General features: G+C 35.1%; 1 protein-coding gene across 16 annotated transcripts in view; it reads right to left on the bottom strand.

The window, feature by feature from the left end:
• LOC118200019 (zonadhesin-like) overlaps window positions 1-27383 on the bottom strand; it is a 260274-nt gene that overhangs the window by 9835 nt on the left and 223056 nt on the right. For all 16 annotated transcript variants that reach the window (XM_085814973.1, XM_085814976.1, XM_085814977.1 and 13 more), the window contains 5 exons: window positions 25312-25686; window positions 23718-24065; window positions 19704-19844; window positions 16078-16218; window positions 5335-5517 (listed from right to left, as the gene is read on the bottom strand). In XM_085814973.1, the coding sequence (XP_085671099.1) occupies window positions 5335-5517; window positions 16078-16218; window positions 19704-19844; window positions 23718-24065; window positions 25312-25686 (1188 nt within the window). The remainder of the gene's footprint in view (window positions 1-5334; window positions 5518-16077; window positions 16219-19703; window positions 19845-23717; window positions 24066-25311; window positions 25687-27383) is intronic.

Genomic DNA, 27383 nt, shown 5'->3' with positions numbered 1-27383 from the left:
GAAACCCAAATCCAAAGATATACACAACGAAACTCACTTATGTGACCTAGGTAGATCGGGCACGCTACAATGCTATAGGTGCCAAGGATTTCATCATACGCAAACTGGCTGTAACTATGCACCCAAGTGCGTGAGATGCGGAGAGGGACATTTGTCCTTTGAATGCCCTAATAAAAACTCTGACTTGCCACCATGTTGTGCAACTGTAAACAATCTCACATCTCGAACTTTAGGGGTTGTGAGATGTTCCCTAAAAAGAAACAGGATAAGCCAAAAGTCTATACTAGTAGGGTTATAGAAAATAAATCATTTGCACAAGCCCTGTTTACTGGCTTGTATGATAACACGATCAAGGAAGCAAAAACTGTTTTTGCACACCTGGCCGAGCTTGTATCGGTCATTAAGAGCTCCGGCTTTCTTTTAACACAGCAAATAGGACAAAATGCACCTACTCATAAGGACAAAACTACCATAAATAAAGATCTTAATGGATAGGTACACCACACAAGGAGATCCCATAAAATTAGCATTCTGGAATGCTCATGCCATTCAGAACAAGTTGACGGAATTTTTAAACTTCCTTAACAATCACAATATTGATATTGCCCTTGTAACAGAGACTTTTGCCACGCCATCCGTGCGTATAAATTTGCCTAATTACCGCACATATAGGTGCGATCGTTTGAGTCACCGTGGTGGGCGGGCCGCAATTTATGTGCGAAACTCACTACAGTCCTGTTTGATTAGCCAAGATAGAAACGACGGACATGAGATGGTCGCAGTCTCAGTGTACTTACCGCAATATGGTAATTTGAATTTCATTGCATGTTATAATCCACCCAGGAAACTACTGACGGAAAGTGTTCTTTCCAAACTTCTCTGTGACAATAATAAGTACATCCTAATGGGTGATCTCAACGCAAAGCACTCCGAGTGGGGGTGCCGTAAAACTAACCAAAATGGTAAGGTCCTCTATGAATTTATAAATAATCACCCAGTTGCCTTGCATGTTACTGAGGAGTATACGTACAGACCACAGAACCCAAGAAATGCAGACCTTCTTTATATTCTTCTGACAAATACTTCAATCCCTATTTATACTGAAGTAAAGCACGAATTGAGCTCTGACCATATACCGGTCATTGCTTACATAGGCACTACTAAAGAGGCAGAAAATGAAAAGATCCGCACGACTGACTGGAATAAGTTCCAAAAGTTTCTCAGTCAGAATCCGCCCATCTTTGATACTCTGAACTCGCGGAAAGATATAGATGATGCAGTTGATACCCTCACTGATTCAATCAATAATGCTATTGAAAATGCATCTAGACACGTGAGAAGAAATGATAACGCTGGCATTCTGCCACAGGAAATTAGAGAGATGATTAAGGACCGGAATAGGATGAGGAAAGCGTGGCACCTTACATGGAGCCCTCACGTTAAAAGAGATATGAACAAATTAAATAAATTAATTAAAAAGAAAATAGAGGAGCATAAGAGAGATGTATGGGAGGAAAAAATTCAGAATCTTAGTCCGAATGACGGCACCCTCTGGACATTCATGCGTAACTTGAAAAGGCAGCGTACATGCAATAAGCCGATTTATACTGAAAACTCTGTTGCTCTCAATAATAAAGACAAATCGACGGTCCTTGCGGACCATTTAGAAGAGCAGTTCAGACCTAACATGACGCCCATTGACATTAATTTTGTCAATGAGGCATGCTACTTTGTTAGGGATTGGCTTAATGCCCACACTGCTAAGAGGTACATGGCCACTGCTACCCCCAGTGAGATCAAAGAAATCACAAAGAAGCTTAAAGTCAAAAAGGCCCCTGGCATAGACGGTATTAATAATCACGCACTTAGAAATCTGCCCTGCAATGTCGTGACAAAATTCACGAGTATTATCAATGCGTGTCTTAGTCAATGCTATTTTCCCACAAAATGGAAAATCGCAAAAGTTATTTTATTGCCTAAGACTGGCAAGGATAACACTAAGCCAGATGGGTACAGGCCCATTAGCTTGCTTCCGGGATTAGGAAAGGTCTTTGAGAGATTAATCTACAGCAGATTGAAAAACTATATTGAATTACTGCCTCCGGAACAATTTGGTTTCCGGAGAAAGCTTTCAACAACAAAGCAGCTGGTTCGGCTCGTCGAGTTTTGTGGGGATGCGCTTCACAAAAAACAAAATGTCGCCTTACTCATGCTAGACGTGGCGAAGGCATTCGACCGCGTCTGGCATGAGGGGCTTATTTATAAACTTATAAATCTCCCTATGGATAGAGAGCTGATTCAGCTAATTATGTCTTTCATCACTAATAGGAAATTCACTCTGGCTATTGGAAAGGACATCTCCAGTTTACGCACCATGAATGCAGGCGTCCCACAGGGGTCCATTTTAGGGCCCGTCCTATATTTATTTTATGTTCATGACTTCCCTAGGGCTCACATTGGCGGAAATTACTTTCTTGGGTGCTATGCGGACGATACGGCATTAGCCGTAAAGTCCGCAAACGCACACCATGCAATCAAGAAATTACAGGAGCTTCTACCAGTGGTAGAAAAGTGGTGTACGACTTGGAGAATTGCAATTAATGCCAGCAAGTCGCAATTATTATTGATAAGGAGGAAAAATACACAGTTGACTATTAATAGCAAGCTCTTCTTATTCTCTGAAGAGATTCCTAGAGTTAGTAATGCGAAATATTTAGGAGTAATGCTAAATGAAAAATTAAAATGGGGAGATCATATAACAGAGGTCAGAAGAAAAATTTTCACTGTTGTAAATAGTCTCATCCCTATATTGGGTAATTATTCTAGCTTAGACCTCAGGAAAAAGAGGTTAGTTTATATCACGGCAATTAGGCCATTGATGACTTATGCGTTGCCGGCCTGGTGCACGGCTACCAAGGAGGATATAAAAAGACTTCAAATCATGCAAAACAAAGTCTTAAGGCTTATCACCCATGCTCACTTTTTTGTGAGCAATGCTACACTGCACTGTGACTTAAAACTGGACACTCTAGAAGAGCACCTGAATAAGATCAACAGGAAATTCTTCACGAAAGCACTGAACTGTGACCATGTGAAATTTTGATATCTTTACCTACGAAATACTGAATGAGGACGCCAAACTGCGCCCACTTGCGGCCCACCTTATCAGGGACCCGAACTTTCCCACCTAGTGCCCACCTGTAAATAATGTACCCAATGTGTTTATTAGCATTCTTAATTTTGTATCTTACTCATTTATTGTACTGTGTATTTCTTAAATTCATTAGTTTTCTTCACATTCTACACTCATTTTATGACTCCCACTTAGTCACGCCTTTACCGGGCCGGTTACTTGCTAGTAAGCTCTTGCGTTGCTGGTCTTCCTATTCTTTATCCGTCTTTCTCCTCCTTACTGCGGACATTATGTGAAGATAGTTCTATGTTATTGTGTCCATCCGGCATAAATTTGATTGAGCCAGATAAACTACTGATCTCAGTGGTATTCTGGCTATAAGTTATCAGTCAGTCATGCCAATTTTGTGCAATTCTGGGATGTTTTTTTAGGTGAAAATAGGTCGACGTGTACATGGATGTGTGTGTGTGTGTGTGTGTGATTATGGCAAAGCGTCGAGGGCTATCTGCGTAAGGGAAGGGATGTTTGTGGAGGACTTTCTAAGGGAAACTGGCTCATATACACGTTACACATGGGGAAAACCACGAAAACGCCCATGCAGCCAGCCCGTTCGCGGGATTCGAACCTCGGACCGAACTACCAGTGTTCAGCGACTTTACCGCTCGGCCGCTGGTGGGCTGTACATGGATGATACCGTGTATGTGCAGTTCCTAAAAACGCGCAAGCAGTTTACGATTCTGCACTTTCTCCCAATTTCGCACCAAAACTTCGTCATAATTAAGCACTTTTGCTTCATAAAAGTTCTAGCATAAGCGTAATTCGGCAAGCAGATTGTTGGAAAAAAATGTTGAGTAAAAAAAAAAAAAAAAAAAAAAAAAAAAATTGCATTTACTTTATGAAAACAAAATGGCGTCCAAACAAAAACTAGCAGGTTGCTATAGCAGGGTTGGTCGCCAAATTTTCGCCGAAAAATCGCCAAGTTACCATAATCCAAAGATTAACCAAGTTTCTTAGTCAAATACATCATAGAAATGTAAGTAACTACTACGTATACAGTGAAATACGTTTAACGCGAAAACGCTTAAGACGAAATATCGGTTAACACGAAATAATACAATGGTTCAGACAAACTACTATAATATTGATATATATAAAATAATATTAACTATAATATTGACAAACTATTATAATAAACATTTTCATGAATTTGCTTTCCTCTTAACACGAAAAGATTTCCCTTTTGGAAATAAACAAAATACGAAAAACATCAGCCGCAAAGGCGTACTTTGATAAGTTTAATTTTGTTGAATATATGCTTTTGGAGGAGAAGTAACTTTTTACACGAAATTATTTTAACACAAAAACTAATTCAGTCCCCCCATTTTCGTATTAAAGGATTTTCACTGTATTATCAAAAATAATTATTATTAAACGTCTGACACTTTTTAAGACTCTTCGGAGTTGGACAACTTATTGTGAAGTAGTAATCAAGGCGAATAGTTTAGGACTAATGTTTTTTAGGATTCTCGAAATAGTTATGCTATAATTAAAACCTGGAAGTACTTGTTTTCAAAGCTCTACACTTGAACAAGTGCAGTGCACTTGGAAAGTATGGTGAGCCTGTAGGGAAAATAATGCAAAGCTTATAAGTTAATGGGGATCATTTACAACAAATGCTCGCTGTTTACCATCAATATCAACAACCATTTTACATAATTCTATGATTATTTAATTAAACCTTCTTAGAATTGGGCGAAAGCGGGATTGTAAAGAAAAGAAGTAGAAATTGAATGCTAGTTAATTTTTTTACAGTAAAAATTGAACTGACAAGAAGCAATTTAATAAATTTGTTTTGAACTTCCGAAGAATGTTTAAGTATGCTTATTTCTGACAACAATCTATTTTCAGAGTTCTATATAAAATATCGTTCATGTTCTTTAAGTGCAATTAACAGGGGGTCATTGACTCAGTGGTACGCAGGTGCCATTTTTGGATCTCGCAAATCGTTCTGCACAAAAGCAGCCTTCCACGCATTCTTCAGTGCATATTGGATTCCTATTAGTGCAGTTTTCAGGACAAGCTGTACGGCATTCTTTATATAAGTCATTTTTTCGCAAATTTCTGGCAAAGAACAAACCATTATAATACTGAAGTAAAAAAAAAGAATGTATGAATATAAAACAAATAGAATTAAGATTTACCTTTGCCACATTCTTCGGTTTCGACACATTCTCCATTCGAATCTCGGACTAAATCATCTTTGCAGTAACATCCCGGTTCACAAGGTTTGGGACATTTAATACCAATTCGAAAACGGTAATTTGCACAGGTTCTTTCACAAGGTGAGCCACAGGTTTGGTATTCTTCCCCTTTCTTGCACTGGACTGTAAAGTAAAATGTCTGTTCTATTATTTTTCCATTAATTCTTATACAAAGTATAGCTGTATTAGTAAACAAACGTATTTGCTAAGATCACTGCCAAACTTAATTATTTAAACATCTATTTTGTTTTATTTTTAAGCCGGGAAGTTATTCCAGATAACAAGCGTCAAATTAAATGAAAAAAATGATGGGTGCTTAAGCCGTTCATTAGCTCAATTCACTTCTCTAACCTATCCTAGGCTGCAGTGTTTGACAAAAGAGCGTTCTTGCGAAATCCCATTTTAGAACGTTTTACGGTTGTTTTTTGTGGAGGGTTTTCATTCTTGGGTTACCGGTAAGCATATTTCACAAGTGCACATCAGCGTAGCCACTGGGGGAGGGGTTTCGCAAATGGACCAATGAACTTCTATTATTCTTGTGACACTAAATCTTCGCGCATGTTGTTTTCGTTTAAACTTGCATTTGTTTCGTAGTTAAAAATATATGGCGTAATAGTAAAAAATCTCGTGTGCTTTCGTTTTAGGAGTTTAATTAATCGCTGACATTTCGCTTTCGCGATTTTATCTCGCATTAATATTTAGATTGATGTTCACGGCATATTATTGCTCTTTACATCGAGAAAATGACTCAAGCTATAATTAGACTCGAATATTATGCATTTATTAACACCTGTGGATTAACAGAATTCAAGTGTATAGTTTTTAAAATTGAGCTGAGAAGGACGAAAAAGTGTTACAATGAATCTAGTGTTTTCTTATTTCAGTGCTTGCATTCCTTTGATTTTTAAAGTGTAAGATTCAAAATACATATCGTGTGTGATTTGATTATATCCATTGTTAACATTAAAAGTTATATGTTAATAAGTTGAATATATTCGTTGTGAATAAGATAAATTCATTCTATTTGATGAGTATTTCTGGAGAAGACAGTACATTTAAGAGTGAGCAGTTATTAAATGTGAAATTTAACACACTAAATACGAATGCAAATTAGTAAAGTTCACTTTGAATAAAATTCTGCATTGTCTATTGTTATAGAACATCTTTTTCATATAGACTGCAATAAAAAGTGCTGGCTTCTACTACATATATAATTGGTGTAAATATTTTTCTAATATGCATAGATTTATCTAAAGATAGCATTTGGGCTCGGATATTTATCACATATTGCTTTCTTATTATTATTTACCACTAATCAAATGATATTTCACATGGATATTTTTGCGGAGTACCCAACATGTGTTTTTATTTACTTCAGATCCTTTCAACCAGGTAGTGAAATCTTCACAGTTGCTTATATTTGATCTAACTTAGCAATGAACATTTTCAGAAGAAATGGACGATGCTTTAATTATTTTATACAGAAAATTGCGTTTCAAAATATTTTCAAACATCTTGCTTAAATATTATAGCACGAGAAAGGCCTATGACATGACAGAAATATTACTGCATGCCGATTGGTCTATCATAGAAGACACTCCCCTTGGTGGCTACACAGATGTGCACTTGTGAAATATGCTACCCGCAACGCAATACATTTTATTTACCTATAAATCTTCTACTGCTGCGTATATTGGCTGCGGATAAATTGGACTCTGTCTAAAACGAAGTTAAGTTTATTTTTATTACGGAAAGATGAAAAAAAAATAACTATCACGAAAAGTCAGCGTTAAACAAACATTTTTAAAGGAAATACAAAATAAAGCAATTGTAATTTCTTAAAGTTGAATAAAAAGGGACTTAAACCCTTAGCAAGACTCTGTCTATTTTCCAGTTTCAACAGTCACCTCTTGGTTGCGTGCAAGTTGGAGGCGCGCAACTCTACATTGGCGCCAGAACTCTTATCGAACTGAAATGGCCGAAAATCGGATGGAAGCCGCGGGACAACACCAAGAAATGGCAAGCCAATTGGAAGGATTTGGATACCTGGTCCAGACTTTGAGAGCGTCAATCAAGCCAAACGTCAATTTCGACGGAAAAAATTCGGTGGCGATATTTCTAGAAGGCCTAGAAAATCACTTTCAGCTCTACCCTGTGCCTGAAAGACAAAAAGTTGCCATCGCCACATCTGCACTAAGAGGACAGGCCGCGCTATGGTGGAAGAATATAGGCAAATTTTTATTAGGGGAATTTGGAAGCCAGACATATACATTTGAAAATTTCAAAAAATCGTTAGTAAAGGCCTTCCCCATAGTGAAAGATCGAGCAAGGCTGGAAGCCGAACTATATAGTTTCTATCAACGGGATATAGAAGAGTTGACGGACTTTATTTTGCGAAAAATTAAGCTGACGGATATGCTGTATGGGAAGAAACCCAACGCGGAGATTATTGAAATAATTTTACCAAGATTGTTACCCGCTGTTCAAGACTACTTCGAAATTAGAAACCCAAGCACATTGCAGGAGCTCTTCGAATTGGCGGTGAAGTTTCAAAATCGCAGAATAGCGGAAAAAGCTAGAGGGGCAACGTATTCTCAAAGTACCCGAAGGAAATCTTCAAATGAGGAAACCAGAAATGCAAACCGCTTTTATGGGGGAAAGAGCTATCAACCTAACTCATCGAACCTCGAAGGTCAAGGCCCAAAAAGAAAATTCGAAAATAAACATCCGCGTACCCAGAAGGTAAAACTTGAAAGGAAACCTTTAAACGAGTAGAGGGGCCTGTGAAAGCGAGGGTCCAGACCCCGGAAGTTTTAAAAAAAACCCTCAAAAAGACATTTAAATATGGTCATCGTAAAAAACTCACATCTACCAATTATACAAGTCCTGGTTGGCGATGTACCAGTAGAAGCCCTCATCGATAAAGGAGCAGAAGGAAATTTTATGAGCGAAACATTCTTCAAAAAGAATTTTTATAGGGTACGATTATTTAAAACCAAAAATACGGAAATTATAGCGGCGCAAGGAAAAACCTGTCACTGCATCGGGAAATTATCATTAAACATACAGGTAAAAGAGGAAAGCCTCAAAGTATTAATTTTTGTAGTGAAGAATCTGCAAAATCCTCTTATTTTAGGTATGGAGTTTTTAAGGGCTGCGAGGGCCAAATTGAATTTTCAAGACAGTTCAGTTGTGCTGGAGATGGACCAGAGGGTGGTGGAACCTGTGGAACAACCACAAGTGGACCTTAGCCATCTGAATGACCATGAAAGTCAAGCCATCCAGCAAGTGGTGAGTAATTTTTCTAACTTGTTTTCAGAAAAGCCTGGTAGTTGTCAAATAGCTACGCATCAGATACAATTAAATGCCGAAAAACCTTGTAGGACTAAACCATACCGTTATGACAAACAAAAAGACGTAATCATCGAAGAACATATTCAGGAGATGTTAAAGAATAAAATAATAACGCCCATAAATAGTGAGTACGCGAGTCCAGTCGTACTATGTAGGAAAAAGAACGAGTTTCCTCCTTCGGATAAAAGGGCTTGGAGGTTTGCTATCGATTACAGAAAACTAAATAGTATTACTAAATTCCCAGTTTACCCTTTGCCGCTTATAGAGGAAATTATTAGAAAGATCAAATCTACAAGATACATGTCTACTTTGGACTTAACGTCTGGCTACTATCAAATAGCTATGAGACCCGAAGACATACATAAAACCGCGTTTATAACAAAATCGGGCACTTATGCATTTTGACGCATGCCCTTTGGGTTGTGTGGGGTCTTATCAACATTCCAGAGAGCTATGGACATTGTTCTAAAGCCTGTCCTAGGAAAATCAACTTTAATCTATCTAGATGATATAATTATAACGAGTAGTACGTTGGAACAACACATTAAAGATCTAGAAGAAGTTTTTAAATTATTAAAAGAGGCCGGTCTTACAATTAACGCCTCAAAATGTAAGTTCGCAACTAAAGAACTTAAATATCTCGGTTATAAAATTTCGCAAAAGGGTATAGAAACGCAAGATTCAAAAATAAAAGCAATCAAGAATTTTCCACCGCCCAACACCGCAAAGAAACTTTCTTCTTTCCTTGGGTTTATATTCTTACTATCGGTCTTTTGATAAAAGATTTCGCTAATATTGTTGAACCACTCTTAGTAATCAAAAGAAAGAGAAGTAAATTTACATGGACAGCGGAAGCAAATACAGCATTTGAAAGATTAAAAGAAGCGCTCATCAATGCCCCTGTTTTAAAATTCCCGGAGGGGGACGAAAACCTGGAAATTGCAGCGGATGCGTCGGACTATGCGGTGGGTGCGGTTCTCATGCAAAATAGCCATCCTCTGGCATTTTTTAGTAAAACGTTGAATCAGACACAAAGGAATTATACAGCTACAGAGAGAAAAACATTAGCCGTATTAATGGCTGTACACAAATTTCGAGTTTATTTCGGCAAAGCGCCAGTAACAGTCTTATCGGATCATACCGTTATGACAATCGACTTTTCAGAAGAAGTCTTGCTGGAACTATCGCGGGATTTCCAAGTAACTGTCTAACGTCCAGAGCGGTTTCAGCCCACTAGCGGCCCAGCGGTAAAATCGCTGAACACTGGTAGTTCGGTCTGAGGTTCGAATCCCGCGAACGGGCTAGCTGCATGGGCGTTTTCGTGGTTTTCCCCATGTGTAACGTGAATACGAGTCAGTTTACCTTAGAAAGTCCTCCACGAAGGCATCTCGCCCCTTAGGCAGATAGCCCTAGTGTGCTTTGCCATAATTAAATACACCAACACCAGAGCGGTTTCAGCTTAGTGGGAGGGCTGTCCTTTATCATGGAGGTGCGTAATTACTTGAACTTCAGTACTAAGAACGGATATATTGGCCGAAAATAATCGCCAGATTTGTCGTATCATAATTTCTTTTTTCAGACAAGGCGTTTTTTCCAACTCTTTGAAGGTCCGCCAGAATTCGATCGTTGTTTCTCTTGGCGAGATATCTAGTATTTTCAAAAACCTACAGTAATTAATGTATCGACGTTGTCAGGTTTATATTGTTGTTAATGGACGTTCGTAAATTCTTTGTATAATCAACTTTTTTTTTTTTTTTTTAATTTTAGACGATTTACTATGACAACGGCTCCATGGTTTAGATCTGACTTGCTGTATTGTGAAAGGTGTTTGATTAATTGTGCTCTGCCACCGTTTAAGATTTGTCGTCTTAATTATACTGCCTTGAATCAGACAATAAATCAGAAATATTCTGTATATTTATGCCCTGTTTACGAGGGATTTCCTCACAAAGAAGGTATTATTAACGGGATTTTTAAGATGATTATGAGGGAATTATTGGATGATTTGAAAAACTCCTTAATATGGAGCTCTATATTTCGGTTTTATAGATCTAGATCATTATCGGGCCCTCAGGAGTAGCAAGCGATAAAATATACTTTCTCATGTTCGGTAAATGACTGGAACTTACCACTGATTTTATCTATATATCTATTCAACTATGCACAATAGTAGAGTACTTTTTTCCTTCCCAAAAATTCTCGACTTCAATTTTAATATGAAGTAAATCTTTACATTTATATGATTAAAATAGCGTCTGGTATGTTCCAGAAACTATTTTCTTTTCTTTTGTGAAGTGTACTTTGTGAAGTGTCTTTGTGAAGTGTCTTACACAGATTATAAATTAAAATTAATTTAGCTATCTATATAATAAGATTTCGCGTAAATTTGTGTCATTGAAAAATAGATAGATTTTGAATTCAGGAGAAGATTTTGTTGATCATTCTACAATCTATTTGATAAGCAGCATTACTGTGATGTAATGCTACCAGCAGCTAACGTAATGCTGAGGTAAGCAGTGTTACTATGATATAATTGTTACCAACAACATTGCCGGCTACTGATGGCAGCCATACATATGTATACAAGTATTCGAAATTATGTCTAGACCATTGTTCGGAGACCATCTGCTTGTCATCTGTTGGCTGCTGTCTGCTTCTGTTAATCATTTACACGTTTTTCAGATGTGCAAGTACATAGCTGAGTTGAGCCGTTATTCATTCCGGCATATTAAATGTCCTAAAGACCAGTAAGCAAGTGTATTGCTCTAAAGAGGAAACAAGAAATGGATACACTCTTTTTTATGTAAAGCATAGATTTGAGGTATTTTCAGGGGAACGTACAAGGTTCAAGAAAACGTTAAGATGCTCATTTATAGGTTTTTCTTGAGTTCATATTAGTATAAATCATAAACATAAATTAAGTAATAATGCATTTCTTTTTCAACCAGAAGTTTGGACATTATTGAAAGCCTTAGAATGACTGGTTACATATTGTGGCATAGAAGAAGTTATACGTTTATTCAGATAGCCAACGCACATTGCAAGCGGTAATGTCTGGAAGATGTTTTACTAATTTAGCTCACGACGCGCGCCAGTTGGTTGATGCAAATATCTTTAAAAAGAAATATAACATTTCGTTGAATTCGTGGGACATACCGAGATTTATGATAACGAGCTTCCTCATTTGAATGCAAAACTTGCTACTGAAAAAAACTTTGCTTATATAGTTGCGTCAACCCCTTTTGAAAATTTTAAAGGAATTCTTACAACTAAGATTATTGAAATTTGGCAAGAATGTGGATCAATGAAGAAGCATTTCTAACTACATTTAAGCATTTGAAGATTATTGATAAAACGAGGTGTATTTGAAATGATCATTTAAATCAATTTCTTCCAAATCATAGTTCCAGCTTATTATAATCACTTTGCGATTAAATCAATAAGTTGTAAATATGGAAATAAAAACGGCTATATTGAACATGTTATATTATGTGATAGGTTAAGAAATAAATGGATTAAAATTTTACGATCTCTCCAGAAAACCAGAGACTTCAATAAACTATTTCAAAATGAGAAAACAAAACTGGGATACTAAAGTAAGTAAAGATATTAAAAGAGATGACACAAAGTGAAAATGTTTTATATGTTGATTGATATTATATCTTCTGTCATTCCTAAAGAATTGTTATTATATTTTACAAGATCAAATAATCTGAAGAAAACTTTATTGGAATAATTGTAATTATTTTGTAGGGGATAAAGGTATTGTTCTATATATGTATTGTGTAACTATGTATTCAAATTATAATACGGGTAGTATTACATTTTACAATATATTTTTTATTGTAAATCTAGAAATGGTTACTTAAAATTATCGTATTGTATTTTTGTTTAATCTGTTGTAAAATAAGTTGCATGTAAAATTTTAGGTATTACTTATTTAATTATAATTGCCAAGTTGTACAATTTATTTAATAAAGTTATTTGTTGGCTGTCCCAGGGGAAGTGGTCTCCCAGTCTTTTACGGTTGAGTACAGTATGGTGGAAATAGATTTAAATGAATAACTGGTTTCGTTAATCCCTATGTTTACCTACCAAATATGGTTAGGCAGGAGTATTTACCAATCTTACCTTGTACATAAAATCCTATCATTGCAAGTTTATCATAGTTACATAAAATTGTACATAAGTGCATTTAGTTGATATTTTACTATTACTAAAAGGAATGATCACTTTCGTAATTATTCTAACTTCCCAAGTTAAACGACTTTAAAAGTAAATAAATTTATAGCATAATTTTTTGCTATTTGAAACTTAAAAAAATTAACAATGTATTTCTTTAAAATACAGAGTTTTGTTACATTAATATTATTTATACAGTAAATTAAAATTCTTTATTTACTATCTAAAATTTATTTTTATTGAAAACATAGTCCAACTATTTGATCTCATTCTTTTAGGACACATGATCCTAAAGATCAATGATTAGGATACATGATTTTTGAAATCAAATACTTCATGGAAACATTCCATGTAATAAAGACGTAATTATTCCATTTTATTCAATATTCCCATACCATCAAACTAATGTAATAATATAGGTATCAATCCATATAATGGATACCAAATATAAACTGGTGGAATTTTAATGCGAATAAACATAGCTGTTGGACATTAATAGGCTGCTTGAATGTGAATGATTATATTATTATTGAATTCTCAGTAAAAAATGAAAGTTATTTCATTATGGATTAAATAAATTGAAAAGTTGGATTTCCTGATAAATAAAATAAAATTATAGAATGAATATGAAGGAAGTGGAGATCAAGATACCTAACTATTATTATCGATATTAAATTAAATTTCACACAGGACTGGCTAATCGTAGGATAATTATATATAATTTAGATTTTCCTCTTTTAAAAAATAAAATAATGTTGTTGTTACTAATAATATTAATTTTAGATTTGAAGTTATGATACTTATTTTTATGAAGACTTGCAAGATTAAATTTCAAACAAAAAGGGATTTTTATAGATCTATATTCCATCCATTACTAAGAAAAAAATGTAGCTATTATCGTTTCTTTTAAATATTGCTTACTATAACAGATATCTGACGGAAAACTTAAGTCTAACTTTTGAATTTCTTTTTGTCGAGAAAATGTATTTTCGGCAAAAGAATAAAGTATTCTTGATACGGATGTTAATGATCCCTTTTTTAAAAGATTGAAACTTTTAATATTGAAATACATTTGCTTACTGTTTATGTTTTGTAAGTAATAGAAACATTAATAATTCTACTAAAAATTTTTCAAAAATAACATTGAGAAGAAGAAAAAAAGAATTAAACTACAGAAAAGGTAACCAATATTTCCAGTCTCTCCTGCCACTTTCTACGGTTCTACACTTATTAACCCATTACCGTATTATTTTTACCTTTAACTATCACTTCCACTTTCGTTGACTCCCAGCAGGAGGGAAATTAGTTAATGCAAGTAAGTTAGTTCTTGAAATTAGTAGACAGTTTCAAGCAGAAATCGCTGAACGTTCTTAGTACCATTTTTCGCCTAACGCTTAGATTTACTTGAATCGGCATTAGCCTTTGCTAACTATGTATGAATTCAGATCCTAAATCGAAACTCATAGGCGGACTTTCCCTTGGAAATCTCATACTTAAATTATTTAAGTTGCTTTAAATTTTGTGTTTTGTTAAACACCGCAAGAAGCGGTGACTTGTTTTGTTATTACACGAATCATGTAATTTGTTAGAAGCACTAATAAAAAGGTGTAGTTTAAATCTTCTGAGTTCAGGGTAATTTCACTGGAAAATTCATGGGGCTCATTCCGGATACTCGGAAGATCTACGAAAGAACTACGAGAAACGAGTTTTTTCTAGCACCACTTTAAGCCAAAGCGATTCCAAACCGAAACAGTCGCAATATATGCTCTGCCCCAGGTAACTAACTACCCGGAGCATTTTCCTACGAAAATGTTTCTCTGTGCATGCTATTGTCTCACCAAGGTCTTTGTTAAAGAACTGGTTTTTGTGTAAATTATCAGTAAGATATCTTGAAATCCTGGAAATGTGATTTATTTTTAGCTCGCTGTTTTGACAATAGCAAGCATTAACTACCAAGAGATGCTGTGCTAATCTCATTAAATGCTATGGCAATTCAATTAAACATACTAAATTTAATAGTTAGCTGTATTGCCATAGCAGGTAAGATGGTTAGGATACAATTATATATCTTAACCACTGTACCGCATCGCACAGACGCAAGCGATATAGTGATCACATTTTATTATGATTTCGATAGTAAAGTTAAGTAGTATAATAAATGTAGTGCGCAATGGTTATCAGCGTGAGGCAACAGATCCATTCCTGGAAGACTTTCTAAGAGAAACTCACACATAGGGAAAACCACGAAAGCATTCATGCAGTCACTGCTTAGCTGAATTCGGACCCAAGTCGACCTATAAATATCCAGCAGTCTTATTTAATCGGTAAATAATGACTGGTGAGCCTAAAATAATTGTGAATTTTCTTTCTTGATTATAAAGTTCATTATTTAATTTCGCCTTAAATCTGAAGCATATTTTTGGCATAACTTCAATTGTTTTGTTCACTTAAACAGACAACGGAATTTAGTCAAAAAAAAAACATGGATCTCAGTGGAATAACTTAAAATTTTCATTCGATATACCTAATTTGTATTCCGTAAAGTTGTAGATATGCTCTTAGAAATATTGTAAGGTTTGTCATAAGTTTTTAACAGTTATCGTTAGTTAAAGCTACTTTCCTGTCCTTCCTAATTTCAGATTACAATTTCCTACCAGAATGTGTTTTTAGATTTTTTTTAATGCAAATAAGTAATAACAGTATTTAAGTCGAAGTTTCACTGACTTCGTTAAAGAGCCAGAGATTTCGACTATCGCGCGTTCGCCTTTTTCGCTACACTCTCTCTAAGCTATTACTACATTCAGCCGTATTTCCGGCACTTGATAGCTTCGCCAGCTTAGTTGTCATTTAGGGGCCAACTACTTAGAAATATTGACAGCTTCTATATCGTTTTAGTTAAGTTTTGCTTCTTATTACTTTAAGTTCAAGCCCAGGTGGAGGCTTTGCTGTACGCTCTGAAGGAACCATACGCTATTTTTTTATTTTAAGAAGTAAAGGGTAAACAACTCTTCTTGAGCTTTACGTATCTCTTTCTGAATTAAAGCGATTATTTGCTTAAGTGTTCAGAGGTTCCTACACATTTAGCTTCTAGATAAAAGGTTGGAATCCCACAAAATAATACCTAATTTCTGAAGTTTACATTCTTACCTCTACGATAGTCCACAGCGTTACGCGAGAAATCCTCTTCACTGGTATAAGATTTTTCTTCCATATCATCTATTTCATATGACCTTCGATATAGTCTGTGATTCTGACCTTCTGAACTTTCATCCAGTTCAGCAGTAGTAACTGAAAAGTAGACAAAAAATTATTATTCCTGCTATTGGATTAAATTAGGATCGTCTTATTCAAATAACGAAAATATAATAATGAACACATATCTAGAATTAATATCCATAAAGTCAAATTTTAATGACTAAGCCGCATAAAGGTAAACTCCGAGATCATATTCTGATGCACAGTTATGAAAAGAATATAGAGTGATAAATATTTAAAATAATTTATACAACCCAGATATAAAGTGTGATATATTCTAAACTTTTATGAAAACAAAATAAAACAAACAAAAAAAATTGCGTGAAAAATTATATTTAATATGAAGTGGGAAGGTCCGTAACGATTTACAGAAGTGACAGCGAAGCGGTATGTTTAGTATTTTTATAATATCTTAGTGCATTTTTTCCCAGAAGTTCCTGAGTCATTACTGTGAAAGAAATCCTTGCCATGGCACGTTCATGGTTTTGGCATGGTGCTTAAATCACAAGCTTCTTCAAATATCTCCATTTTGAAGGAAGATTTTGGTAAGCGCAGTCCTCTGCAGATCATTTCTATTATTAGCGAGAGGTTATAAAAAGCTTCAGTTATAAAGTTAGATAAAGTGATCTTACTTTTAGAACACAGAGCTCTCAAATATGCATGCCACTTAACATTATTAAGAATCACACCAGTGCATTTCTATCTATAAATGTATCTTCTTCTTTTGGAGGCAAGATATATTTTTACTCATTGGGAAAGAGAAAGAAACCTAATGATACACTCTCTATGCAAAATGATATTCTGCAAACGTTAAAACAAGCTATAAATGAGAGATGGATAAAGTAAAATTAATGGCATACAGGTCAATATCATCCGGACTTCGACAATATGTAATTTGCACTGACATTATTTTTTTTCAGTGACTGGAAAGAGCAGTCTTATTGAATGTTACTGGTGAGCCCTAATATAATTGTGAATTTTATTTCTTGATTATAAAATTCATTATTTATTTAGTTTTCAGTTGTAATATCTACTTGTCTATCTTCTAAAGTGACCCTGAAGTATGTGTAGAAACCATACAGGAGAAAGGTTAAAAATACCCTTTATTAAACTCTTTAAAATTCACAATGCGTCGACCTGACGCTGATACACTACGCCTCACTTAAGCGATAACGCAAATAACAAGAACTAAACTAAAATTCGAAAGTATCAACAAGCAGTAGAATTACTCAACAGGGCTCAGATAATCATGTTATGTAACACCGCCTCCAAATCTAGTGGCAGCAAAGTAATAACTACGCCATTTTAACCAGCAATAAATACAGAACTAGAAGCTCACGCTACAAAGGTACAACACTTGCCCAGACGCTCTAAATTTCCCTTCTAGAGCTCGGTATTTAACCCTTTTCTCCTCAAGGTAGAATTTGCATTACTTCACGCGCGCTACCAAATTTAAATATTCTGGCATTGACAATTAGGGGAATGAAGGCTTATAGGAAAAAAAGTATAAAATAAAATTTAACTGGTTATTTAAAAAATAAATATAACACAGTGAAATAAATATAATACACAGTGAAATAAATATAGTACACAGTGAACGTCGTACTGATGTCTAAAGCATATTGTTGCGTTATTTTCTTCCTTCACGTTCGTACGGGGTTTGTACATTTGGAGTGAATAACGACGACACTTGATGAAGTATCGAAACACACTTTATTTGGCCAATGCTGATCAGGACAGCTCCAAAGTTCACGTTTTACAGTCGTCGAAGATCTGCTATAAACACGCTGACACGATCAGCGACACACAGCCTTCAGGTTATCAGGCTATCACGGTGGAAACAGCTTCACTGCAAAGCACCAGAGTACAGCTCCGGACTCTGCTTGGTCGTTCTCGGAGCCCCACGTACTCTCTAGACCAGGGATGTCAAACTCATAGGTACACTTGGGCCAAACAAACAAGGTTTAACTTTAGGCGGGCCGTAAAAAAAAAAAAAAAAAAAAAAAAAAAAAAAAAATCAATATTCATAGAAACGTAGATTTATTTCGAATAATACAATAATAAACATATATATATATCTATATAGAAAAGAACAAGAAAAATTTAATGTTTACGTCCTGATACTTGACATCTCTTCTCTGCTATTATCTTTCCTATTTCGGGAGAAATTTTGTTTGCAGTGATAACTTTCAACGCTGATCCAAGGTGAGCATCATTAATACGGTTTCTAATAGGAGACTCATTACTTTTCATGACTGAAAATAACTGCTCGCACCGACAAGTGCTACCAAACATGGAAATAATTTCATATGCGAATTTTCGAGTATTTTCAAACCTGGCTGGTAAATATTTGTAAAATTCAGGCACGCCCACTTCAATGAATTTTGCTTTCAAATTTGAGTTGCATTGAATCTCGATCACCTCCATTTGCATATGGCTGGGTACTGAGTCAATACTTATTGAGAAAATCGAAGAAAACAAAAACAAGAAAAAAATTGTCTTCGAGGGAACTGAAATCATTAAACCTCGTTTCAAATTCAGTTGCTAAATTTGCAATTTTTTCTGCGTATTTTTGATACGAACAAGTATCATCTAAACTTGATTTGTTCATGCTGCACGTCGGGAAGTGCGTCAAATCTTCATTTTTAAGTTGGTTTTCCCAAAGAACTACTTGACATTTGAATGCTTTAATTATGTCAAACATGTTCGTAATGATATGATCTTTTTCTACCGTACAAAACTATGATTGGAAAACTGAGACCATGAGTTCGGCCACATTCGGCTATCGGAGGATGCGTACAAGTTCTGAGTGCATGTGTTCCCCAAAAGCCGAAGGTAGCTGAACGCAAGCTACTCACACGCATTTGTAATTTAAGTAGTGTGTGTGTGTCAACTCGCTGTGAGTAATCTAACAACACTGAATAAATTATGGTTAATTACTTAGCAGTAAACATTTCATTTTTTTCTTCGTCGATATGTTATTTTATTATTATATATTATTATTTGCCGATATATTGGCCGGGTCGCTAAAATATTTGGTGTGGGTTTTTATGCGGCCCGCGGGCCGCGAATTTGACATCCTTGCGCTAGACGATACACACACTCTCAGCTCGCTAGGCGAGGCACGCACTCTATCTGACTGCGGACCAGCAGGGTTTATATAGCTTTCGGCTTGTGTTCGAGAACATTCTGGGCTAAGCCGGGAAGAATGCGTTCCAGAAGGTTCTCCAACCGTCCATGGTATATCGCCAATTTTTTCGCCGAATGTGGCAACCCTAAAACTGCTTTGCGGGAAGCTATCTCACCGCGCCTGTACATTTCGTAACAATATTTTGTCATAACTTCAATTGTTTTGTTCACCTAAGCTGTCTTAAACAGAAAATGAAAATTTAGTCAAAAAATATGGATCTCATTGGTAAACTTAAGAATTTTCTTTCGGTGTACCTAATTTATATTTCGTAAAATTACAGATATGCTTTTAGAAATAAATACCTAATTTCTGCAGTTTACATTCTTACCTCTACGATATTCCACTGTGTTACGCGAGAAATTCTCTTCACTGCTATAAGATTCTTCTTCAATATCATCTATTTCATATGACCTTCGATAAAATGTGTGATTCTGATTTTCTGAACTTTCATCCATCTCACCAGTAGTAACTGAAAAGTAGACAAAAAAGTTATTATTCCTGCTATTGGATTAAATTAGGATTGTTTTATTCAAATCATGAAAATATAATAATGAACATATATCTAGAATTAATATCTATAAAGTCAAATTTTAATGACCAAGGCGTATAAAGGTAAATGCTGAGATCGTATTTTGATGCACAGTTATGAAAAGAATGTAGAATAATAAATATTTAATAATAATTTATATAATTTGTACAGTCGGGATATAAAGTATGATATATATATATTAGAATTTTATGAAAACAAAAAGTAACAAAAACTTTTTTGCGTGAAAATTCATATTTAATATGAAGTATTAAGCGATTTAGAGAATCGACAGCAAAGCGATATATTTAGTATTTTTATAATATTTTAGTACATTTTTTCCCAGAAGTTCCTGTGTCATTGCTAAAATTAAAAAATTATGTGGCATCTAACAACTTTCTTTCCATGGTATTTTCGTGTTTTTGGCATGATGCTTAGATCACTGCATCCGGACAGCCAATGAGTCTTCTTCAAATAGCTCCATTTAGAAGGAAGATTTTGATAAGTGTTGTTCTGTGCGGATCCTCTCTGTTGTAAGAGGGAAGTTAAGATCAAAATCTCTACTAAAGTTAAATAAAATGATGTATGATCTTACTTCTAGAGCATAGATCTCAAATCTGCACTTCAGAATACATACCATTTAAGATTATCACGAATCTCATTAGTGTATTCCTATCTACAAATGTGTCTTGTTCTTTTAAAGGCAAGCTCAATTTTTATTCATCGGAAAAGAGAAAGGAATCTAGTCATATACTCTCTATGCAAAATTATATCTGCAAAAGTTCAAACAAGCTATAGGTGAGAGGTATACAATTTAAAATTAAAGGCGTACAGGCCAATGTCACCTGAACTTCGAAAATATGTAATATGCATTGACATGTTTCTTTTAATGACTGGAAAGAGCAGTTAATGAATAATGTTAATCTTTGATGTTTTGCACATTCGACAGCCATACCCTTGTCTTTTGAAACATCCAAGAGTCTGATGAAATTGCTGCTTTAGCTACGACACTATCCTTTTATCACGATCTTGGCGCTATCCAAAAACAAGGCCTCATTTTGCTTTTCAGATAAATGAATCGGTAATATGCACATTGATACACATTATGCGGTTACAAGCAGGGCCGGATAAAGGGCGATTGGGCACAATCGGGCCCTGCATTTGTAAGGACCCTGTGTTACCATCAAAATGAACCAAAAAAGAAATCGAAATTTAAAGCAAATTTCTTTTGATGATAATGGATAAATTATGAATTATTCAAATAATTAAAAATATATTTATTTTAAGTTCGCATTGCTGGATGAGATTTATTAATGTGTTTATTATTATATAATACGAGGGTTGGGGCAAAAGTCATGGCAACTATTTTTTTCTTGTAGATATGCGAACGGATCACAAAATGTATATGTGTCGTGTAGAAGTTCTGCAGGCATAGTGTGTATGCAGAACAACAGATGGCTCTGTGATAGCTAGCTCTGCGGTAGCAAGGGCTTTGAAATCAGTCAGTTGGTGAGGGTTGTGCGAGATGGAAGTAACCCGTGTTTGAGCAGCGCGCTTACATCAAAATAGCCGTTCTCCGAAGGAGAAATGCGATGGAATGTCACAGTGAATTAGTAGAAGCCCTTGGAAATAATGCCCTACCATATCGTATAGTAGCACGGTGGGTAGGAAAGTTTCAGTAAGGACGTTTGTCAACCAGTGATGAGCAACGTTCGGGACTACCGGTGAGTGTGCGGACCGACTTGGCACGTGCCGTTATCGAGCACCTCATGAATGAAGATAGACGATGGACGTTACTGGAGTTAGAGAGGGCAAGTGGCATCGAGAAACGCACCGTCCACAGGATATTGCTTAATGAGCTACAGCTACGCAAAATCGCTTCGCGGTGGGTAGGTACCGCATGCACTGACGGAAGTTCAAAAGTGGGTGCGCTATGCAATATGCTCCGACCACTTTGTACGCTGGCAACAGGACGGCGATCAATTCTTGTCACGAATAATCGCCATCGATTAATTTTGGGCCTGGGCATACGAACCAGGACTGAAATATCAGTCCACGGAGTGGCGACATCCTGGATCACCAAGGCAACAGAAGGTCCGTCAGAATCCTTCCCCAGTCAACTTGATGTTAATCGTGACGTATGAGGTGAGGGGTGTCATTGTTTGCCACTTTGTTCCTCATGGCAGAACAGTGACCGTACAGTACTACAGGGACTTCCTGGTGCGACAGGTACGACGTGGCGTTCGGGATAAACGTCCGAATCTTGTAGCCAGTGCAATAATTCTGCACGGCAATGCAAGACCACATAAAGCAGAGTGTGTACGGCAGCTACTCCGACGTTGGGGATGGGGAGAATTGGAGCACCCCCAGTACTCTCCTGACTTTTCGCCCTGTGACTTTGATCTCATTCCCAAGATTAAGGAACCAACATGTGTTAGGCGGTTTGCAACACAAGAGGACATTGCTAATGCTGTACGCCAACAGATGACCCGATTCACACATGGTGCGGCAAATGCTGAGGCTGATGGTATTCAGCGCCTCTCACATCGTTGGCAGCGTGTGGTGACAGTAGCAGGGGACTACATTGAGGGTCTTTAGGCCCAGGTTTGTCATGTAAACTTTATGTGTATTGTGTTATCATTCTTTTGCACGGTGAAGGCCATATTGACATGTATACTACCGTAATAAATTCGTCTGTTAAGATATTTCAGTGCTATTCATTGTCCACACATGTAGCTAAGACTACGTATATACTTTATAATATAGAAAACTGATAATCGTAAAAGTTCATGTCAAATGTATTGAATTTAATCTTTTTTAATGTTGTTTTAAATAAAGCTACAGAATCACTAAAAGATCGTTTTGAACAATTAAAAAATAATAATGAATTATTTGGGTTTCTGGGAAAATTTCAAAATATGGAAAAGAAGTACTTCAAAAACATGCATCTGAATTAGAAATTTCTCTAACAGATTCTAAGTTAACAGAAAATGATGTACCAAAGGTGAAAGAAGCTGATATAGTTGGAAAAATGTTAGTTGAAGAAGTGGAAGCTTTGAAATCTATTTTTCCTTCAGAATTTTTTGAAAATCCGTTTAAAATGTTCAAATTTTTATCGGATAATGATAGAGCAACGGCATTTCCAAACTTGTTTATTGTTATCCGAATATTCTTAACAATTCCAGTAAGCGTTGCTTCTGGAGAGAGGTCATTTTTCAGTCTAAAACTAATAAAAAACTATCTGAGATCGACAATGAATCAGGATAGATTAAATAATTTAGGAATCATGTCGATTGAAAGTGAAGACGCAAGGATATTAAATTTTCAAACAATTTTAGAAGAATTTACAGAACAAAAACTTAGAAATATTCAAATTCATGTATTCATATTCGGTGATGTAAATTTATATTTGATAAATGTTTTTGTATTTTGAACATTTTTATTTTTTAATTTATGTAGAAGTTTACCTATCTGATAATCCATGACATTTAAAAATCCAATCGGGCCCCGCACCTATTCGATCCGGGCCTGGTTACAAAATCACAAATAGCTTTTCCGTTTGATCATAATAAAAAGCGATAAACGTTTTCGGCGAGATGATGTAGGCTACTTAATTTAAATGCATTATACATCTCAAGTTTCTACCGTTCGGTAATTGTTAGTCGAATCTTTCAAACGAGAATTTGCATAAATTTGCCGCTCGGTACAATTGTTATACTTATTTTAACGAAACAACTAAAAATATACTTTGTGCTACAATTTTAGAAATATGGATATAAAAGATTTATAAAAATATTTTTAGATAAAAACACTTACTTTCATTCCAGCATTCGTCTGGATGAACACAAGCTCCATCTTCCCTTTTAACAAATCCTTGTTTGCAAAAGCAGCCAGAAGTGCACAAAGCGGGACAAACAATATCATCACGGCCATAACTTTTGCAGGTGTTTCGACAAGGAATGCATTCGTAGTACTCTTTGTCCTTCTCACACTGGATAGCAGGTTTGCACTGTTGTGGTTGAACACATCTGCCGTCTTCTCTGAGAAAAAGACCCTTTCGACAAAAGCAACCACGGCGACATCTGCGGGAGCAGATCCTTTTTGGATGACATCTATTTTTGCAATCTGGTATACAATCATAATACTCTTCATCTACACCACAAGCTGTAATAAATTTTTGTTTAGAAAGAACAATTGTGAAACTATGTGAATGACAATTATCACAATTCGCAGTTGAGTAACCAACTGCATAGCGTTCTTATAGAGTTTCGCATTCACAGATTTCTTAGAGTTTTGCATAAAATTATAAATAAAAACATTACTAAAATGCCGTTGCATAAAATTATGGATAATTTTTCTTATACACTCACTTTTAAAAGTTCCATCTCACTCTTTGCTTCTACGTTTTCGGTATCGCAAGTCACTTCTTTCATGTGCATATGAAATGCATATTAATGCGTTCATACCTCTTAAAAATAACAAAATATATGAAATTCTTTTGTCCTGTAAATAAATAAGATCCTAAAACCAATGCATAGCAAAGCATCGATTTGAAATTTGCAAATTTCCTGCAATATTAACAATTCAAATGACACGCAAGCTTCCGTCACTGTTTGTGGATAAAATATTATTATATAGCGTGTTGATAAAATTTTTAAGCGACCTTTTTTTTCTCACATGTTGCTCATAAATATCCACTTTAATTCCAAAAATGTTTCAAATGATGTTAATATTCATGTTACTGTATTTTTAAATTTGAAAAAAAGACCTTTGTGAAAAACGTCCGAGGCAATAGCTTTTTATATGCTATCCCAGTTCCTATGCTAACATTAAATAAAAGCATACATTCCTTCTTAACAAAGTGACTGCGTACGACACAAATTGATCGAGATATTTAATTTCAGAGTCTGAAAGTTAATCGCTTTCCTTGAAGGATTGGCTAAAAATTAAATTATGATAATTCGAAATTGATTTTTTCCCTTTTACTATCATTCAATGATATTCCTTTTGATTTAATAATGTGTAAGATTCTTCAGTTTTATAACTTTTACCTTTGGTAGGCCGAAAACAAATTCGAACAAGTAACTTAAAAATTTTTAAATACTGAAAACATATTAATAATATTCACGACAGTTTTATTAATTTAGGATTATAATGTAATAGTCATACAAAAAATGAAGAAAGGAAGAAAAGCGACTAGAAATATTTTAAATTTATAATGTTATAATATACATAATATTCACAATTTACATAATATTCCATTAAAAAACGCATTTCACGAATACAATGTCATGTGCAATATTTATAAGTTTGTAAGTGTTACGGATGCTGTGGGATTTAGTTGGAAAATGCATTACATATACAATTGTGCTATAACCAACCACTAAATTACAAATATTACACAACTTACTTAAATTTCTACATTCTCTGGGAGGAACACAAGCGCCATCTTCTCTCTTAATTAATCCTTCTTTACAGGAGCAGCCGGAAATGCAAATATCTGGACATTCTAAATCTGTCCGACCGTAATTCTCGCAAGTATTCCGACAGAAAGGAATACATGTGTAGTATTGTTCATCGCGGCCGCATTGCTGAGGAGGCTTTTGAGTAGTAACTGCTGTGGTATTGCAGTCTTGAGGTCTGACACATTTACCGTCTTCTTTGAGAACCAAACCTTTCCGACAGAAGCAACCCGAGCGGCAGATGAGAGGACAAAATTTAGATGGATTGCACCGATTTTTGCAATCCGGTATGCAGTCGTAGTATTCTTCTTTCGGGCCGCAAGCTATAAAATAATATTTTCAGTACATATTAATCACATAAGTATGCGAAGTATAATGTTGCACCTATATAATAAATAAATAAATAAGAATTAGCATGCGTGATAAATATTAAGAATAAAAGCCATTTAGACAAACATTCTCGTACAATGATTTGTAATCGTATAAAGTACGTTAAGTCGTGAAAATTAAATTTTGATATTCTCAATTCACGTAAATCAGAACTTAATTTTCTGTCGTATGTGATAGAAAATCAATTAAAATTTCGACTATATTTGACTAGAAAAAATTAATAACAATTAATAATAACGAAGGTTGTAAAACAATCTTTTTAAAACGGCACGACCCGTGCTACGGAAAACCCTCGAAAAACACTGCTTGTGGCAGTGCACCTTAATTAAGAACAATTAAATTAATTAAGAATACATACGAGTATATCCGTAGTCTAACAGTACATAGTTAAATACTAAGCTACAGGTTGACTCAATAATTTTAACTGTGCATAAATTTATAGTATCGGCGGCGAGAGAACGCAAATTCGAGATACTTACAACTAGCTAGAGCTGACAGAATCTAGGCACGCTACACTGTTACTAGTGTTAGGAACTCTCTCTCAAGGTCCAAGAAAACTTCGCTTCCATCCAGAACAAAGTAATTTGCATTCTGGTGAGAAATAATTCTGGTCGAAAGTGGAAGGGATAGAAGGGTAGTACAGGCAAAATAATAAGAAATATTTCTGTTTATTTTATTGTAGGGTTTTTTTAAATTTTGAAAGCCATTTTTTTAAAAATTAAGGTTTTCTGTTTAAATAAACAATTGACTACAATTTGACGTAGCTAAAAAACGCGTATAGTTAGTTCATTTAAATGAAACTCGTAGTACAGAGGTTAATATCCTAAAACCTGAAATAATAGTCATAGGCATTTTGGAAGGCATGTCCTCATGATTCAAACTATGGGAACTGAAATCGAAGAATGGTAGAGTACTTAATAAACTAATCCATGATAATTCTTTTGATCTCGTCATAGTTCTAAAATAATTTATTTTTAAATGACGTGTCCAATTGATCAGATATAGACTAGTCGCTCTTACTGTAAGGCCGAATGAAAAAGGACATAATTTAGAAATGTTAAAAGTTTAGGAATAAGAAATCTTTGAAGCATAACTATAACACCTTGGAGGCGAATTCCAAATAATTCCGTATTTTTCACCAAAATAGCCAATTTGATAGATATGTACAATGTGGAAAAAAAAAGGCACAGTTCTATAATCTCTCGTTCTACTGGGTCGATTGACGAAATTCAATTTGCGTTTTTCATGTCTCGAAAGCGCGACTTAGGATATGCATTAGATTTATATATAGCATTTTTCTAATATAGGTATTTTGACACAAAATCGGACTTTTTCTGAAATGACATGCTCAGTTTTCTCCATATTTCGACTCAAATTATGCCAAACTGCCAAGTTTTGTAAAAATCACACGAGCAGTTTTTAAAAAATTGAATATTAATTGAATTTGATATATATATATTAATATCTCTTTTTATTAAACTTACTGTATTCCTTCTTCCAGAATTCAGAATTTAGGCTTAATCCAAATACAATTCGCACATTTTTTATGATTTATTTTTAAATACGTTTTATAAATGTTTCGACAAAATTTTTGTATTATAACCTATAACATTTTTAACATCATCTTAAA

The sequence above is a fragment of the Stegodyphus dumicola genome, chromosome 4, assembly GCF_044657685.1.
Source record: "Stegodyphus dumicola isolate Sdum_Otavi_A_Nest chromosome 4, ASM4465768v1".
NCBI lineage: Eukaryota > Metazoa > Arthropoda > Arachnida > Araneae > Eresidae > Stegodyphus > Stegodyphus dumicola.
The sequence above is the reverse complement of the archived record's forward strand: the minus strand, read 5'-3'. Positions and strand labels throughout refer to the sequence as shown.